The sequence below is a fragment of the Drosophila montana genome, unplaced genomic scaffold, assembly GCF_035044405.1.
Source record: "Drosophila montana isolate Dmon_TW-CO22-7 unplaced genomic scaffold, ASM3504440v1 contig_1409_1, whole genome shotgun sequence".
In the NCBI taxonomy this organism is placed as follows: Eukaryota; Metazoa; Arthropoda; class Insecta; order Diptera; family Drosophilidae; genus Drosophila; species Drosophila montana.
This window is the reverse complement of record NW_026996361.1, coordinates 581572-593294: the sequence shown is the minus strand read 5'-3', so window position 1 is coordinate 593294 and position 11723 is coordinate 581572. Positions and strand designations below refer to the sequence as shown.

At 39.9% G+C, this 11723-nt stretch overlaps 2 protein-coding genes across 2 annotated transcripts; both read right to left on the bottom strand.

The window, feature by feature from the left end:
* Positions 1–6504: 6504 nt before the first annotated feature.
* On the bottom strand, positions 6505–8305 carry LOC135429315 (uncharacterized). Its single transcript, XM_064683584.1, has 2 exons — positions 8115–8305; positions 6505–8058 (listed from the first exon to the last, which is right to left on the bottom strand). The coding sequence occupies exon 2, from the start codon at positions 8031–8033 to the stop codon at positions 6738–6740; it is 1296 nt and encodes a 431-aa protein (XP_064539654.1). The 5' UTR covers positions 8034–8058; positions 8115–8305; the 3' UTR covers positions 6505–6737.
* A 2063-nt stretch (positions 8306–10368) lies between these two features.
* On the bottom strand, positions 10369–11417 carry LOC135429203 (uncharacterized). Its single transcript, XM_064683462.1, has 2 exons — positions 11414–11417; positions 10369–11348 (listed from the first exon to the last, which is right to left on the bottom strand). The coding sequence occupies exon 2, from the start codon at positions 11338–11340 to the stop codon at positions 10555–10557; it is 786 nt and encodes a 261-aa protein (XP_064539532.1). The 5' UTR covers positions 11341–11348; positions 11414–11417; the 3' UTR covers positions 10369–10554.
* Between the last annotated feature and the right edge of the window lie 306 nt (positions 11418–11723).

The following is an 11723-nucleotide window of genomic DNA, read 5'->3' as shown; positions in this document are numbered from 1 at the left end:
CTGCTTGCACTGAGATAAAAGTAAATATGTGGCATTGGGTAAAGCTGGCGGTTTCATTTGCCCAGAACTCCACTCGGTTCTCTTACTCCACATTGTGCGGTTCTCTTCGCTTTTTGTGTGAGAGTGTGTGTGTTTTTTGTGGTGCGGACGCATTCTTGCATAATTTTAATTTATTTTCGCCGCTTTTGGTATTTTATTGAGTTTACTGCGCACATGCCATGTCGCTTGCCATACAATTTGATTATAGTTTGTGCCACTTGAGTGGGCGTGGCACAGAGACTGTTAAAGTTACATATATACAAATTTTAAATTGGGGTCGGAAGCGTCTCTTGTAATGCGCTACACATGGCAACAACAAATTTGAACATCCTAGCCAAAGTTTAAAAAGTGTTAATTTTACATTGGGCAAATTAAATCCTTTAGAAGGAATGTAATAATTTATTCTAAATACACGGCCGAATGTCAAATGGATCTGAATCCTTTGAAATTAATTTGTAGGCAATGCCATAGTCCTGGCACTAACCATTCCATTGGCCATTTTAATTGGTTTGCGAGCACATAAGCCGGCCATAAGTCGCCAGGTAAAAGTGTGCAAGGCGTAAAAAAAAATATTAAGTGGACAGTGGGCAACTGGCAACACACGGCCAGCCAGTGTTGGCAATGTGCAACGGCCGCCTGTGTGTGTATACGGGAGTGAACGTGAGTGCGAGTGAGTGTGTGTGTGCGCTGCCAGCCTAGACAATTTTAATGGCCATTGTGGTAAATGAAATGCGCTTAAGATTAAAAGCAGCGCACGGACTGAGAGACTATGTTAAGCCCACAAAGCAAACATAAACACAAGCTCGTTGAGACGGACGCAGAGAAGGCGGCAACAGAACAAATGGGCAGTTGCTATACGCAGGAATAGTCGACCACTAGACACCCTGTAACAAAAGTTTACATATATTAAATTTAAAAATATAAAAATTATTGTTTTGAAAACTGTTCTTCGAAAATGTTTAAATGAAATACTAAAGAAAAATTGGTTAAATTCAAACCATATTTTTAAAAATGTTGTTTTTTATTTCCCCTCAGCTTATTTCAAGGAATTTGAAGTATTGTAAGTGTATTTGTTAATATTAATAAAATATACCCCATATAGTTAAACACACGCTTAATATGCAGCCGGCTTAATATGCCCATTGAATGTTGTTGACATATAGGCCATATGATACATGCTGCGGCAGTAACAAATATGACTGGGCGCTCTCGTTGTCGCCCACATGGCCGGCAAGTAAACATTTTAAAGTTGAAAAGAAGGTCCTTAACCTGCAGCCAGCGGCATCTGCACTTGCACTCAGATGCAGGAATCGGTCTGCTATTTTATGCAACTGTTGCTGCTGCCGGCTGCTAAATGAAGTAAGTGTTAACGCAAATGCAAACAAATGCGAAAGGCAAGAGGCATTGGGCGTGGCAAACGTCAGCAAATGCAACTCCCCAACAGACGAATAGGGTCAGTGCTCTAGGCTGTGCGTATTGTTCTTAAGTTTTCTATATGTACTACCGGGAAATACTCGGCTTTGCGCGGCCCAAGTTTGCCGAACTTGTGAATATGGATTAAATAAATCAACACATAATAAAGATGTCCTGATCAACAGTTTTCAACCACTCTTCTGTTATAAAATCGATACCGATTGTATTCAGCGAATATATAAAATCAGTAATTTCGCGTGTGATTTACTAGTTTACTAGTCGGTTTTCTGTTTGGTTTCATTTGGTGCTGGCTCTGCTAAGTCTGGCACATTCAACTTCAGATTGGCACGCATGCGTCGATGCCGCTCAACGCTTTGGTCAGGATTGAGGCATCTAAAATTGTTTCGTAAACGAGGCGTTGCTGTTGCATCACCCGCTGCTGCAATCGCAACTACGGACTCTGAACGCTTGCGTTGCTGTCGCTCAACACTTTGGATGGGATTGAGTCGTCTAAATGTGTGCTGTGGCTGTGGCGTCAATGGTTCCTCGGTGCTTGGAGCTGAAGGCTCCGATTTAGTTGCCTTTTTCAGTAGCTGCTTCAACTGGCGCTTCCGCTGCAGCTCTTGGAGTCGCTGCTGCCGCTTGCGCAGCACATCCATCAGGATCTGATCACTTTCAAATTTGGCTGCGTACCAAAGCAATATACACAAAGCAATGCCCACGGCGATGAAGAGATGTGCATTGTCTGATATCTCCAGGCTTTGCAGTAGTGGCATATTTGATAAAATGTCCGTTGTATTTAACATTTTGTTGGTGTTGCCTTATCTATGTGTATGCCAAAGAGTTCACGTTCAGTTCATATACGATAAAAATAAATTTGTTGTAGTCTTTCTCGATGTTTTCTCAGTTTAAATGCTTGCAAGCAGCGTCTGCTGTGATTTCAATTGTGAAATGTATTGACATAAAGTTCACTTGGATATTTAGAGCATGAGCAAGTCCCAATGTCTCAGAAACTCAAGTGCTTGGGACAACAAAAACGGCTGCCGCAGCCACAGTGAGTGCTGGTAACAAGGCTGTGGCACTGCTTGACCATATCTCAAAAGTTCAAAAAGGCTCTTAACCCGCTGCTTGAGGCTGTGGCTAAAATTGCAGCTAAGCTAAACAAATACATATGCACATACACAGACAAGTGGCATGAAAATAAATTAAAAATGTGTGAGGTTTAGCACACAATGACAAACACACACACACACACACACATGCATGTAGCGATATTAAGAAACGTGACTTGCCAGCCTGCTTCTAAGTACATATGAAACTAGGTATGTGTGTGTGTACATATTTAGCATGTTATGAAAAATGTATACACAACCCGGCTCTAATATGTCTAGAGTCTCGAATGCGCTGCCTTTGTCCGCCTAGCACGTCCCAGCAGCGACAGCAGCAGCGGGAGGAGGGGCAGTAGCTGGAGCCATCTTCTATCAGGCGGCATCAGACCCGCCAGGCTACCATTTAATGACAAAAGTTATGACGACAAATGACTCAGTTGACTTTCACTATGGAATCAGAGCCGGTCTCTCGGTGTCTGCCACAATGGGACTATGAATCATTTCTCGTTCTGTTGATTTTCATTTTCACATTTCACTTTTCACTTTTCCTATTGCCGCGTTGATTTTGCAGCAAATTTAAAAGCGGTTCGCTCATTTATCATTATGCAAATTGTTAATTAATTTTATATACATATAAATTTGTAGCAAAAAAAAATTAATTACGCAAAATGTATTTGCCTTTTGTGCATTGCAAATCATTACGACAGGCAGCAGATTCGCTGCATTCTCTAAAAATGTTTATGTAAATTGAAATTTGTTAATCAACTGCATTTAGAATAAATTGAAAAAAGTCGTTGGACTACATTTTTACTTTTATATTAAATTAATGTCACTTAAATATGCAAATTCTGTTGTAAGTCCGGGCCTTATCACAATATCAGACCGAACAGTAAATTGAAAATAACATAATTTGTTATGGTTTTAATAAAGCATGTAAAATTATTTTCAAAATGAATAACAAATCGTTAACACACTTTTAAATCAATTTAGACATTGCAAAAAAAGTAATAAAAACTAAACCTATTTATTTATTTTATTTATTTTTCCTTTAAATAATAAATATTCAACAACACCTTTCTGTACGTATGTGTATTTTAAACTCTGTAAACAATATCAAATAGGTGTCCAAATATTTGTTTATTCCTTTATTTAAAGAAATTTGACTTCTCTTGATTCCCGCCCACACTTTATATATTAAGGATTGGCCCATTTGCTGCTACTCTTGGCTTCAGGCAAAAGTTTGTAGCTTAATTTGATTAGTACGGACGGCTACTTTATGGTTGCACATTAGTCACCACTTGGTCTGAAGGCTAAATGGTAACTAAGTGGTTAAAGTCTTAAGAACAGTGCAAATAAACTTAGCTTAGTGGTATACATAGCAACGGACAGAGTAGTCATAAATTAAGATAATATTACGCCACTTGCCGCTAAACAAACGCCTGTCAATATTTGTGCATTGCATGTCCTGCTGCTCCTTCGGCATGCAAATCATTTTAAGCCAATAATAAATAGGCCTCAAACTCAAAATTGAACTAATAATAATTGCTGAAGTACATCAGCAGACAAGTTGACAAAGCTGCAGGGCACTCCTGGGCGTGTGTGCGTGTGTCCATGGAGAGCTTTCTCTCAAATTTATGATTTCATTTATAGGCAATAAAGGCACTCACCAACACACGCACGCACACACTCACGGCTACAAGTTGGAGTATTATTTACAGGTACACAAGCCGAAGGCGAAAATGTGCCGCAAAATGGCTCCTCGGCCTAGCGTTAATTCAATTTTATTGCGCATACGCAGCGTGTGCGGCCCAGAATGACATGAAGTAAGTTGAATTCAAGTGTACTCTTAAGTCCGGCTTTTTGCCCGTGGGTAAATCTGCATTGCGGCAGCTTTAATTGTGCATGTCTGGCAAGTGTGTACACACAAATACGTCAATTCTGAGCACGCCCCCAAGCAAACACACGCACACACACACACACACGTCCTGCTGCAGCAATTAATTAGTGTACTCTTGATTGCTTATCTATTGATTGTGCACTTCAGGTGCATCTTACACAATAACGCGCACTTTATCTAAGCTATATAAATTATTTTAACTAACTGTAAATTACAGTTTGAATCAGTGTTGGTCAACAGTAAGAGGCCCTTAACTGTAAATTAATTAATTTGCACATAAGAATGTATTATTATGATTTTTTTTGATTGCCATTTTTGAAATAAAACGCTTGTAGAAACTTAACTTTGCCGTGATCCTTAATACCATATACCACTTACATTTTATAGATTTTTATTTGATGACTCTTAAACTGAATGAAAATATTATTTAGTGGAAGTCGAAATATACTTAACCTTAAGGACCTTTATCCCGATAATGGACTGTTGCGAACTATTAAATTGCTTCATTATTCAAAAGATGTTGATTAAGATTACACTTTCTATTTTAAATTTGTTTTTTAGACTTGCTTTAGTTTATTGGATTCTTTTCTCTATTGAGCTCATTGCACACCTCTGAAAATGCCCGCATCAATTTTTGGGTTTTTTAATATTTTACAAGCGCTTTTATAGGCCGGCTAGGTTGCTGGCGTTGTGCTTTGTGCAATTGCTTTTCCCGGATATTGTTGTTAGTTTTTACTTTTGAGTTTGCTTTTTGTATGCATTTTGTGGGTCTTTTGTTTTACACGGCCTGCATTCAGATTTTTTCGTTGTTGTTATTCGTGCTGCTGTTGTTATTGTTGATGGTGCTCGGCTGCTACCGTGTCCTATTTGTATCCTGTCGGCTGCGGCACCTCTCACACATTTATGTCTATTGGCGCGCGTCCATTTCCATTTCATTTCCGTTATTGCAAAACTTTTCGTATTAAATATATTTTTCTCTCTCTGTTCTGTTTCGCATGCCGCGTGCTGCGATTGTTTCATTTCGATTGTTGTTGGTGGTTTTTGCACTTTTGCAAAGTTGTTTGTTGCTATTATTTCTGGTACTTTATGCGCCCGTTGCCATTATTGCAGTTGTTTCCTTTATTGCACTAGCAAGCATAAAAATGTTTGCATTTGCATATAAATATAAATATATTATATACATACGTTATGTATGCTTTGAGCCTTTCCCCCCTTTAATGTGGCCTACTTAAGAGTGACTGAGCGTGGGGTTTGCTTCTGCAGTGGCTTTCAAATTGACATGCAATTTGTTATAATTGCCAGTCCCGAGTGCGAAACAGCGTCCTAACAACTCGCGCATTATCCACGGAATTGAATCGGCCAAAAACCTGACCCTGATTAGGCAACCAGCAGACATTTTGTTGTTGCTGCAATTAGCATGTTGCGCTGCCATAAATAAAATTAACCACAACGCTCCAAATAACATGGTCAACAATGTTGCCCCGGATAGCTGCACCATCAAGAGTGCCGCAATTATTCTATACACTCACTGGCAATAAGTTGTGCGAAATCCCTGGGAAATTTAAAAAGCTTTTGAGGGGAAAATTTCATGCGAAAATAAATAGACTGAACATTAACGGAAATATATGCTAATTTCCAAGGATGGATTAATAAATGTAAAAAGCAAATACTTAAAAAATAACAACAAATCTTATTTTCTGGCCGATATTTGATTATTATTTTTGTTTCCTTTTAATGATATCTTAGACCCATAGTTTCTAAGCACTCATTTTCTCATCGATAACATATTTTTTAAGGAAAATATTTTATGTTCTGCTAAATACCTAAAACAAAAATAAATAGCTGGATAAAAGTATATATCCTTTTATACGTTTATATCTATAAAGCTCCGTCAAGCACATTTTAAATTTGTGAGCACCATAATGAATTCTTTTAACTGATTTTCGGTTAGTTTCTGCGCAAATTAAACAAATGTTTTTGCATATTTTATGACCCAGCGCATTGTGCACACTGCACAATTCGCAGCCGACCGCAGAATACAGCGCATTTAAATTAATGATACGAAATGTCAGCAAAACGCAGAACCGCAAATCATGCTAACATTTTATCTTTTATTTTTTTATTTTATTGCATTTGAAAGTGGGTAAGTTCTATTTGGGCATCTTAAATTGTATAGGTCTTTTTTTTGTTTTGATTTTGCTAAAATTCATAATTTTGCTCAATGCTCTAGAAATGTTTGAACGTGCATTGTTAACTCATTGGGCTAGGGTAGAATTTGATTAGGAAAGAACTGAGTCCTTGAACCAAATGGACATGCGATCTTCGCGGCATCGCTTCAATGGCTCTGTGTTTGTATACATGCGAATCAGAGAGTGGAAACGATTGTGCTTGAACTCATTTCCAGCTCTAAGGCGTTCACTTAGCTCGGCTGCCTTATTGGCCAGGGTCTTTGAAGTCGCCATCGACTGTTCTAGCTCTTTTTTCACTGCCTCAGCAACCTCCTTCAACGAGGGCTTGGTCTTGGTATTCGGCTTTGATATATCTTCCATCTGGTTTCCGTCGCTTTGAGAGGCATTATCTCCTGCGTGGGCATCCGTCGAAACGTGAGAAACTGCATCTGCCTGATGGCCACTCGCCTTGGACTTGACCGAAATTCGTGAAATATTATCTGATCGGTGGTCGCTAGCCTTGGATGGGTGTTCACTAGTCTTGGACTTAACCGAAACTCGGGAAACATTATCTGCCCGTTGGTCATTAGCCTTGGACTGGACGGAAGCACGGGAAACTGTATCAGCGCGGTAGTCACTCGCCTTGAACTGGGCAGTAACATGGGAAGCATTATCTGCATGAACTGTACTTGCTTTAGACCTTAACGAGATCTTGTCTGCTTGAATTTTTTCTGCCTGAGACTTCATCGAGACACGAGAAATTGCATCCACTGAATGTCCTCCTGCATCTGCTCGTCGGTTGCTGCGCGACACATTTGCGTTCTCTGTTATATTTATGGATCCTTTTAACTTTTTTAATTCAGTGTTGGGCACAAGTGTATTATTGCTGTCATACGAGTTCGCACTAATCTTGCTGGAAACTTTAGCGGGAGTCTGACTAACATGCGACTTGGCTCTGCTCTTTTTGGAGGTCGTCTTTGAAGCGATGCTGAATTGAGATATGCTTGATTGGGATGAGGCGCGGCATTCCCTGACGGGCATCAAGGTTGTCACAGAATTTCCCTTAGGACCGGTATTTGACAGAGTCGTTTTGGACTGGCCGCCCGCATCGATGCGCTCCCCATCAGCCGCAATCTGTTTTGCAGCGGCCATCTCCTGATTAATGGCTTTCGAAATAGCCACTTCACCCCTTTGCGATTGGCCGTTATGCATAGCAGCTGCCGCCTGCTTGACAAACGTACACTGCGAGACCGATCTATTGGTGGGCACCTTTGGTGGCGGCCATGTGGCAAACACAGGTGGCGGATATGTTGGACTGCTTGGCATCTTGTACTCAAAGCGTTCCCCACTTCCGGCTGGTCCAACGCTGAACGGATTAAAGAGTTCACCCTCATCATCAACAAACATATTGGTTGCTTATTTAAGTAATGTACTGCGATTGATGTGTTTTATTAAGGCGTTTCCTCTGCTTAATTACAGTCTACTCACAGGCTAGTCCAGCAACTGAGCACAGAAGAGCGATGCGTGAGTGTGAGTTGTGCTTCTAGGTGTTTTCAACGCCAAAAGTATATTATTAAGTAATTCACTTAATATTCAGTGCATTTTATTTTCTCTACAATCTAAACAAATATTCTACACTGATCGAATTTAAATTTTTGAAGGAACTAAGTGAAAACAAACGCAGCTCAGTATATAATCAAAGCGAGCGCAGGGGCAACATTTATTTAAGTAATACTCTTTGCTTGGCATATGTAGATGGGTTGCTTGACTGCAAAACGTGAGCTTAAAGTATGATTTACAATTTATTGAGCCAGCCAGCCAACAAATATTTTAAGTATGATTTTAAATATACGATTGAGTGTATATATTTTAGTTTCGATGTTGTTTGTGCACTTATCCCATATTTTGAAAATTTAAATTTTTAAATATCTCCATATTCCAATCTTAATGAAATTTCAGCCTTGAATATGGTATTGAAATACACATATATCAATTTATTTTATTTTTTTCGATACCAACGCAAAACAAAGATCAGAAATTTTAATTTTTGATAGATCGAAGACAAACAGACAGGCGGATATGGCTTTGATGATCCTGTTTAAGAATATATCTACTTTCTGAGGTCGGAACTGACTGCTTTTGCTATATTTAATGGGCTATTGCCTTGTGCATTCACACACATACGACGCAAGTCGATTGCATGATAATAGAAAAGTAATGAATAGTGTGTCTAATACACATTAAAATTGGTGGCAGTATACTGAGGGAGGCAACTTCGACCCCATAAAACATATATATTCTTAATCAGGTTGGCCTAAGTTAAGTCAGCCATGTCCGGCTGTAAGTTTTTTTTTCATTAATTTTTATTATAAAACCCTTACTAGGCACAAGATTTCATGGCATCAGTAAATGCAGAATATATTTTGGCAAGCACATCATCCTTCAAAATATGAGACTTCTGATCTTTGCGGGAACTCGCTGCCGGCTCTCAGCCGTTTGCTCAGCTCGGACGCCTTAGCGGCCAGAGACTTGGATATCTTCACCGTCTGGGCTAGCTCTTTTCTTATTGCATCGGCCACATCCCTCAGTGAAGGTGTTATCTTGTAAATGTTACTTGACGTGTTCGAGGCATTGACCTTAGTTCCTTGAATGTTTGATTGGGTGGCATCTTTCGCGCTGGGTATCATAGAAATATCGGATCTTTTATCTGCATGGCCACCTGCGTGAGCTCGCTTCTTCGCATTGGAGCAGGACTTTCTATCTTTGCTTGTTTGAGACCTGGCGGAGCTCGCCTGGAAGAACTCACTTGATTTCTCCGCTAATCGATGGTGCCTCACGGGCATTACTGTCATCATGGACTTCTGCGCTGCGGACCGAACCGAAGCGCGAGATCTTATGGACCTGACACCAAAATGATAGCGCTTTTCAGCAGGTACCTGCCGCTTCGAAGCGGTCATCTCCTCGTTTATGGCCTTAGATATCTCCACTTCTCCCATCAGCGATTGATCAGTTTTGAGACTATAAGACCCGCCAGTCAAATCCCGATTGGCAACCGTGCTTTGCGACACAGATTTGTTCGTATGTTCCTTTGGTGGTGGCCATGAGGCAAATACTGGTGGCGGATATGATGGAGTGTTGGGTACATCGTAAAGGCGTTTACAGTTGGTTGGACCAATGTTAAACGGATCGAAGGGCACACCCTCATCATCAAAAAACATTTTGGCTAGTCTTAAAATTTTCTCCACAAGCGACTAAGGATGATTAAAGTTTGGTTTTATATTCGATGTGTACAATGTCCAGGTAAAGATGCAGGAGTACAAGCCTTTTATTCTGCGTATGTTTAGTGCCAGAAATATATGTCTATTAATTATGTGAATTTTTATCGTCCCGGATTTCGATAAAAATTCAATAAGCTACGCAACTGAAGATTTAAAATAAACTGAATGAAAACAGGCGCTGTCAAGTTCGACTTTCAGTTTTTAAGCAACATATTTTCCATGACATACTATGTAACGAATGTCAGCGTTCATTTCTATATTTATTAATATTAATTATGACGACTGCATGACTTTTATATATTTTGTATTCATAAATATTTTGAAGAACGTGCAAAACAGAAGTGGACTAGGCCCAACCGAGCCTAGATGTCCCTTTGCTGGCAAAAGTATGGATCTTTTATTTAGTTCCAATTAAATTCTGATGGGTTCAAGCCTGATGTGGAATGAAAAGGATTATATGTATGTTTCTTGTTTTCGGAACTTATTTATTTTTTTTGGTTGCAAATTGCACAAGGTTTTTGAAGTATTTCAAATTCAGTTGACATCAGTTAGGCACCAGTTAAAAAGAGAAAATATCCAAGGACTGCATCGTTAAGTAAAGAGAAGTACGATCGCTGCGACACCTTTTCCAGATAATGTAAACATTTCGACTATTTTAACTCTTTCAAAGCACTAATGCGTTTGCTTAGCTCGGTGGCCTTTGCGGCCAGCGACTTTGATGTCTTTATAGACTGGGCCAACTGCCTTCTAATAGAATCGGCGACTTCCTTCAGCGACGGTGTGACCTTGTTAACGTGGCTTGAGGCACTGGCGAGACTTCTTTCGGTACTTGTTCGGGAGACAGAATTCGGCAATACTTCCATCGAGGCAATGGAATTATTAAGAGGCCGGTCTCTCACTTTGCTCTTGACTTTACGCGCTCGGGAAATTTTTGCAGTCCGGGGGATGCTGTTAACCGGATACCCTTCTGCCTTGGTCTTTAACACATTACGTGAGGATCTACTTGCAAAGTTACCGCCTCCATGTGCTCTAAGCGTTGTGTTTGATTTTGTGCGCTTGCTGGTAGAACTGAATCTGACTGCCTGATTAACCTGCTTTATAACTGAACTTGCCTGGGAGCTCACGTTGCCCATGGAAGTTGCAGCTGGAGCTTCAGCTATTTGGGAGATTTCGCTTAACGTTGGCTTGAATACGCCGGTGGGAGCCATTACAGTTTTCAGGCGCTTCAAAGGCTTGGCTCGTGCCTTCGGCAGTGTCTTGGACATGCCGCCCGCAGAACAGCGCTTGGAAACTGTCATCTCCTGGTTGATGGCTCTCGAAATTGGCACTTGGCCATCTTTGACAGACTTCTGTATGGACGGAATAATTTTCTTTTGTTGGGCATTTGGGGGACGTCGAACGTTTAACGGTTTAAAGGAGGCTCCATTATCAGTCATATTGACTGCTTTAGAATTCAGTTTGTCTGTTTAGAATTTTGATTCTTTTTGGTAATTATTCTTGTTTACTTACAATCTTGTCCGGGGACAGAGCTACACTAGACTGACTCGGCAGCTTAAAGTTTCCGCGTAATTGTATTGCCAAAATATATTTGAGTTTCTTTAATATTGACGAAATTTCATTTCCCTGGAATTTTGACAAAAGGCTCTTCCCTGCGCCAAAACTAAAAGCAAACTGAAAAATTCAATATAAAATAAGTATGAAATAAACAAGATAACATTTTTTACATGGAATACTATATAATTTGTACATTCGTACCCAACATATTGAATAAAGAGGGTAAACTTTCTCGCTTTGACTCCAAACATTAATGTTTTAAGCC